Below are 6962 nucleotides of genomic sequence, written 5' to 3'. Positions count from 1 at the left end.
GCAGGAATGAAAATACCAGGCATGGTTCCTGTCCCAGCTCAGTGGCAATGCCAGGCTCAAGCTCCAGCTGCTGGTGGCTGAAACAAGAGGAAAGGTTAGTGGCCAGCGTTTGGTGCAAGGGAAGGTCCAAGTGAAGGAAGAGCACAAAATGAAGAATGAACGTTGTACATGAACAAGTACAAGATGAAAAAGGAAACACGAGGCCTTAGTCTAGTGTAAAATAAGGAAGGCAACATCGCACTGGGGGTGCAGGAAAATGCCCTTTGGGTATAGCAAGCAGGAAAGGGATGGGAAAGAACTGGAGAAAAGCTGGTTGGTGGCCCACAGGCTTCCCTTTGGCCTCCCTCAGCTGAGGTAACGGTGGCCAGGAGGTGGCAGGGCAGGACCAACGATGTCCCATGAATGTTACCACAGGAGGAGCCCAGGATGCTCCCCTGTGCCTCATGCTATACATAAAGTCCTCCCTGATGCTGGCCTAGGCTGCCAGTCTCCTTCCCTGGCTCATGGGGCACCACCAGCCCTGGTGCTAGGCTCAGGCTCTAGCCTCTGGACCAGGAGGTCCTCATGAATAGAGGTTTCTGAGGGAAGGCTTCCAGTTTTGGCTCCAAGTCTCACAACCTTTTCACTGCCTCTGCATGGTGCAGAGCCCTGCTAGCAGAGGCAGCGTGGAGCCCTTCACTGGTGGACTATTGGCGCAGGTAAGAGCACAGCAGTCCCGGGATTACATCTGTGGTGCCCTCAGCTCTACACACAGCATCCCTCCGTCTGCATGTGCTGCCCTTCAGCCCAGCTCCACCTCTGTAATCAGAGCAAGGCAAAAGACTCACTACCCTGGGGAGAGCAGAGGCTGCCAGAGATCTCTGCAGCATCGGGGACTCCCACCACTCCCCTAGAGGGCAATGAAGAGGTTTGGCTTAATAGTAAGGAAGAGACAGACAGGTTGCCAGAGAGAGCAGCTTGGCACAAAGCCCTTTGTGGCATCAGCTACTTTCTTCCCTGTTGCAAAAGATTAAGGTGCAGCCCTGCCCTGGAGACAAGTCCTTACCCATGCAGTTCTTCATCATCATGAAGCCACTCTCGTAGCCTTCAAAGCACTCGCACTCGAAGCTGCCCGGCGTGTTGACACAGGTGCCATGGCCACACAGGTCTGGTGAGATGCGGCACTCATCGATGTCTGTGGGGATGAAGAGCAGCTAGTGGAGGCAGAACAGACTACAAGCACCACTACAGCTGCCTGCACTGCACATCAAATTCAATGAACAAGGACTGGCAAGTCTGGCCCAGCAAACCAAGGAACTCCTCTTCCTGAAGGGAGAGACAGCAGTTAAACTCTCTCTCTGGTGCAGGATTCGTCTTTCATCCCATAAGCAGAAGGAGCCTTCTGCTCGTGGTCCTGCCCTTGGCTTCTCAGCACATCCCTAGTTAAATGCTGTGGCTCCTCTGGGTACCATCATGCTAAGAATTCCACAAGGTGGGCAAGGCTGCAGGATGGGCAAGTGTTCCAGAGGAAGCTGCTCTTCCCTTACCTGTGCAGTTCCTTTCCTCAGCATCCAAAGCAAAGCCGTTGCCACAGAGACACCTGAAGCTGCCAATGGTGTTTCGGCAGGTCCCATGAGTGCACAGGCCAGAGAAGACCTTACATTCATTCACATCTGTGGGTGAAGACAGAACAGCAATATTTCAGGGAGGGGATGTCTGCAATGAGCCTAGAGCCCCCAGGCAAGCAGCAGGGTCCTTGGGCTGCAGCTGAGATGGGCTGAGCACAGCCCGTCATCAGCAGCTCCTCTTTTTTCTCACCTTTGTAGAAAGGCCTTCCTGAAAGCACGTCTCCTCGGTTGGCAAAGCCAGGTCCCCTTGGGCAGATGGCCTTGTACTCACTGGAGCCAACCTTGGGACATTCTTCACAGTCGATGCCCCAGGCTGAGCCCACGGAGCAGCAGCACATGTCGATGCGGTACTTGCCTGGCAGCGGCTCCGTGCACTCGTCTTCGTCCCATTTCATGTAGCACTGTTCCACACGCACATCTGGTGAGAGAGCAGAGCTGAACCCCTGCCTGCAGCACCCAACCTCTAGGACAACCAGAGGTATCATTTCCTGTGACACAGTCAGCAAGGTTTCTGGAACAGCTTTGGCTGGAGCATCCTCCAAACAATGCCCAGGTAGGGGCCATGTGGATGAGGCCACCTTGTTTGGGATGCTATGAGAGATTTAATAGTATGGACATGGCCAGCCTGTGACTGTTGGCAACGGGGCCAGAGAAGGGAACCTCCACAGTGGAGTTAGTAGTGCAGATGGCCCACATGGAGGGCAGAGTTTTGTCATAGTGTGTGCAGAAAGCAGCCAGGATTTGGTTTAGGGCTGCTGGGCCATGTCATTAACCAGTCAGGTTAACTGTATGTCTACCCCTGAAGTCCACCCAAGGAAAATGACTGCATTACTGGCTGAACCTGGAGACTTGAAACTATGGCAGCCCTGCCGTGGTTAGGCTGCTAGGTTTGGCAGCTCTTAGCAGGTATGATGTGCCACCACTCAGTTCTCAAGACTTGCACGTGGTGGGTAGGGAATGGTTGGACCACTGTATATAGGGCTGAACAGCGGCCAGGATGTGGCTGAGGTGAGGTGTCCTTACCCACACATGTCCTAGCAGTGCCATCAAGGGTCAGTCCTTCTGGACACTCGCACCGAAAAGAGCCAGCCGTGTTCACACAGCGCCCATTTGGGCAGACACCAGGGAAGACCTCGCACTCATTCACATCTGTTGGCACAAAAGCAAGAGACAGGCATGAGAGTGGCACATGGACAAGCCCAGTGGGGCCTTGAGGAGCTCCTGGAGGAGACGGAAGGAGCCCAGAGCTGCCCAAAAGACTAAAACTGGCATCCTGTCACAATGAAAACCATACCCACCATGCACAGCCACTGCCATGCCCAAACACTTCTGCAAGGACATTCCAAAGCCTTGTCAGAGATAGAGTGGTCCTGTTGCTCATATTCATGGCTGGCACAGCACTGATAGAGTGACACCAGGACTCACAAACACGAGTATTGCTGATGGAGCAGCTAAACTTGGAAACCCATCTCCAGGCACATGAATGACAAAAATATCATCAGCAGGAGTCCGCATGGATGGACCAGGGGGAGTCATGACTGATGAGCTTGTTACAATTCTATGATGAAGTGGCTGGCCCAGTAGGCAAGGGAGTAGTGGTGGACATGGTCCACTTTCAGTAAGGCCTTTGGCACTGCTTCCCATAAGGACCTCATACACAAGCTGCTCATGTACGGGCTGGTTGAGCAGATAGTGAGATAGATTGAAAACTGTCTGAATGGTTGGGCCCAGAGAGTGCTGTTCAGTGGTGTACCCCAGGGCCCAGTACTGGGTCTGATCCTGTTAACATCTTTGTTAGTTATCTGGATGATGGGGTAAAGCATATCCTCAGCAAATTTGCTGATGGCACAAAACTTGGAGGAGTGACTGATACACCAGAAGGTCATGCTGCCATCCAGAGGGACCTTGGCAAGCTGGAGAGATGGGCTGCCAGGAACATTAATAGATGCTGGAGGTCACCCAGCTGGAAAGCAGCTTGGCAGAGAAGGACCCGGGGTCCTGGTAGGCACCAAGTTGAACATGAAGCAGAAATGTGCCCTTGCTGCAGAGGCCAGTGGTATCCTGGGCTGCATTAGGAGTGTTGCCAGCAGGTTGAGGGAGTTGATGCTTCCTCCCTAATCAGCATGGCTGAGGGCACAACTGGAGTGCCACGTTCAGTTCTGGACTCGACAGTATGAGACAGAGAAGAAGAGAGTCCAGCAAAGGGCCAGAAAGTGTAGATCCCCCACCAGACTCAAAGCTGCAGGACAGCAATAAGGAATGACCATGTTCCCAATAAAACCCTAGTTTTCTGTGTCCTGCAGCACTTTACCTTCACACGTGACCCCCTTCATCCGAGCATATCCCCGGGGACAGGCAGTATCTGCAAGAAAACAGAGGAATGTCAGCAAAGAAATGGGCTTCCTCCTGCCTTCCTGAGGGTGGTGCCAGCAGAGCCTTACCAATCTCACAGCGCTCACAGGGGCTGCCCCACGCTGCCCCCAGCGTGGCACAACACTCCGATTTCAGTGTGGCCCCGTTGATGTTCACCTCACAACGTCCATCCTGGATGTTCAGCCAGCACGTCCCTTTCATGCTGTCTGGAGGGGCAAAGACAAGACACGAGTGAAGAGCTGCTCCTTGATGGAGGTTCCCAGCTTCGTGGAAGCCAGGCTGCCATGAGGAGCAGCTAAGAAGAAACTATCCTGGAGCTGCAGTGTGACTATTGCTCTCTGGTGTCACTTTATCCTTCATGCTGTGGGACAGGGACACAAACTGCTGGTCTCCTGAGCACTGCTGTGCTGTGGAGCAGCATTTCTGTGCTCTCTGATACAACTATTGCATCAGTTCTGTGTCCTGCCCTTCTCCTAGTTCCAGCCTGCTCTTCTTCTGGGTAGAAAGAGTCCTTTCCTCCAGCTGTCCCTGACCATCTAGGAGTGGAAAGTGGGTACCTTATTATCTTGAGGAGAAGAGATCTCCTTCATCCTGATCTGCCTTAATGTCAGCATATCTGATAAGTGAGAACCCACCATCCTGGTGCCCTGAGGATCCCCTGGAATCCCATGGCTGTAGCACAGCTGGGGATTTCTGTGTCTGCTGCACACTGCTCAGAGCACTGCCTGAGGCTGCAGCTTCTCAGGCTCTCTGGATGCATGAATGAGATGTTAATTGTTACCAACAACCAAGGAAACACTAGATGAGAAAGAGAGGGGTCAAAGGATCCCCATCCCCAAGCCAGGAATATAAGACTTGCTTCAGATGAACAGCAAGGGGTGATGACAGGCACTACTGATACCAGACACTGTCCCAGAGCTGCCTGTAGAAGGTCACATCCTTACCCACGCAGATGGTGCCGCTGGGGTCCAGCTTGCTGCCAGGGGAGCACTCACAAGCAAAGGAACCAGCATTGTTCCTGCAGACACCGTTCACACAGGGGTTAGAGGTGCACTCGTTGATATCTGTGGGAAGAAAGGGGCTGTCAGTGAGTGCCACGGCACCTGGTTTTCTGGGCCAGAGACTGGGGGGGAGACGAAAAAGAACATGACAAAAAGAGTTTTTCAACTGCTCAGAGGATCCTCAGTCCAGGCAATCTGGCATTTTTCACCTTCTTTACAGAAAACTTTTTCTCCCTCTAAACAGACACTTACATGCAAAGTGCCAATTCTCAAATGTTTGAGGACTTTGTGGTCAGGAAATCATTCTCCCCACTCCAAAGTGCAAGCTTGCAACCAAATTGCCAAAACTTGCAATTTTGGTCAGGTTTTAGCTACAATTTTGGGGCTCTAGAGGAAATTGTTCTGGTTTTCAGTCACTGAAAAGTCCAGATGTTCTGGGTTTGGATGTCTACTCTTTTGAATGAAGTGTGAAACTTCCCCCTAGGAGAGAAAAAAAGGCACAAACCCAAAGGCTGGATCTGCTCCAGTTCAAACCACTGTGGTCAAAAGGGAACCAAAGACACTTTAGACCTTGAGCTCCCTTTCAGGCAGGAGCTCAGGCCATAGCTCTTTAGTCTCATGAAGATGTTCTCTGGTACCTTCAGAGTCACGTTACCTTCACAGGTATCTGTCTCCGTCCTGAAGACAAAGCCCTTGGGGCAGGTGCAGGTGTAGCTGCCGGGTGTGTTGCGGCACAGTCCATTGTCACACAGCAGACGATTGACAGTGCATTCATCAACATCTGCGGGCAGAAAGATGGGGCAGATGAGCTACACCACCACTATGCCCTCTTCTGAACGGGAACAGTGCTTGAGGGCATCAGCTGTATCACCTCAGGCTCCTGTGCAGTGCTCCCCTCTCCCCAGCAGCCCTGAGCTCCTGGTTCCCTGCCACATGGAGCTGGAGCTGCTCAGAACTCACCCACACAGTTCTTGCCCGTGGGATCTGACTCGTAGCCCAGGTTGCAGATGCAGCGGTAGCTCCCTCGCAGGTTCTCACACATACCATTGGGGCAGATGTCAGGGTTGAGGGCACATTCATTGATGTCTGCACAGAGAAAGAAGTCAAATTAGGTGGACCCGGGCAAACACAAACACAGAAAACTTCCAGCTCTAATTCTTCATTGTTCCTTGGTGTCAACAGCCAGCTGGGGCACCCCGCCGTGAAATCCTTCCTTCCTGTCCTAACTACCCTCCTGCTTTGACCCAGTGGGTCCCGGAAAGCCTTTTTCCTCTCCTTCTGCGGCTATGGCACTGGGGATACACAGCTGATCCAGCACAGGGCTCTGAGCTCAGAAGGACAGAACTGGATAAGGGGTTGAGATAAACCCAGACTCGGTTCCATATCAAGGGCTCTCAGGTCCTTCTGTTACATTCCTGAGTCTCCTTACAGTATCTTTACCCAGGTACTCAGGGCACACCATTTTACTATCACTCCTAATGGAAAGGCTGGGAGGAAGAACTGTTTGTAAGATGCTTTGAGCAGGATGCTGGTTCCAGCTGGGGTAAGGGCAGAGCATGATGGACAACCTGCTCTGCTGCCCAGGCAAAAAGATTTTACCCTGGCAAGAACCAGCCTCCCCACAGAACAGGGCAGGTTTGTGTATGTACAGCAGTGTCCTCACAGTGCCATAGTGCCAGATGGCAAGCAGCCCAGGCCAGGGCTTCCCAGACACTGCTGCCCTTTGTCTCCACATAGTTGGATTTCAGTTACATCCCCAGGGAAATGCAACCCTGAAGAGCTCTGAGTGCATCTAGTCCTGGCTGCGGGCAGCAATGGGCTGACCAGAGCATGTCTGACGTCAGCTTCTTGCTAGAAAGCATCTTATCGTTAGCCTGAGACTGACTTTGGCCAAGACACGGTGCCCTGGAAGGAAGCCCAAGAAGCCACCAGGGTTTTGCCTCTGGCTCATTCCCATTTGGAAAGTTTTGAAAGACCGGAG

The 6962-nt window shown here is 52.6% G+C and overlaps 1 protein-coding gene across 1 annotated transcript in view; it reads right to left on the bottom strand.

Annotated features, from left to right (window-relative positions):
- The window catches only part of LOC104403559 (fibrillin-2-like), a gene marked incomplete at both ends in the record, with an annotated part of 39274 nt that overhangs the window by 15942 nt on the left and 16370 nt on the right, over positions 1-6962 (bottom strand). Inside the window, 9 exons of the mRNA XM_010011738.1 lie at positions 1046-1174; positions 1527-1652; positions 1798-2025; positions 2631-2756; positions 3919-3969; positions 4049-4186; positions 4925-5044; positions 5637-5762; positions 5942-6067. Of these exons, the coding sequence (XP_010010040.1) occupies positions 1046-1174; positions 1527-1652; positions 1798-2025; positions 2631-2756; positions 3919-3969; positions 4049-4186; positions 4925-5044; positions 5637-5762; positions 5942-6067 (1170 nt within the window). The remainder of the gene's footprint in view (positions 1-1045; positions 1175-1526; positions 1653-1797; positions 2026-2630; positions 2757-3918; positions 3970-4048; positions 4187-4924; positions 5045-5636; positions 5763-5941; positions 6068-6962) is intronic.

The sequence above is a fragment of the Nestor notabilis genome, unplaced genomic scaffold (assembly GCF_000696875.1).
Source record: "Nestor notabilis isolate BGI_N333 unplaced genomic scaffold, ASM69687v1 scaffold21093, whole genome shotgun sequence".
NCBI classification, from domain to species: domain Eukaryota; kingdom Metazoa; phylum Chordata; class Aves; order Psittaciformes; family Psittacidae; genus Nestor; species Nestor notabilis.
This window is presented reverse-complemented; position numbering and strand designations above follow the sequence as displayed.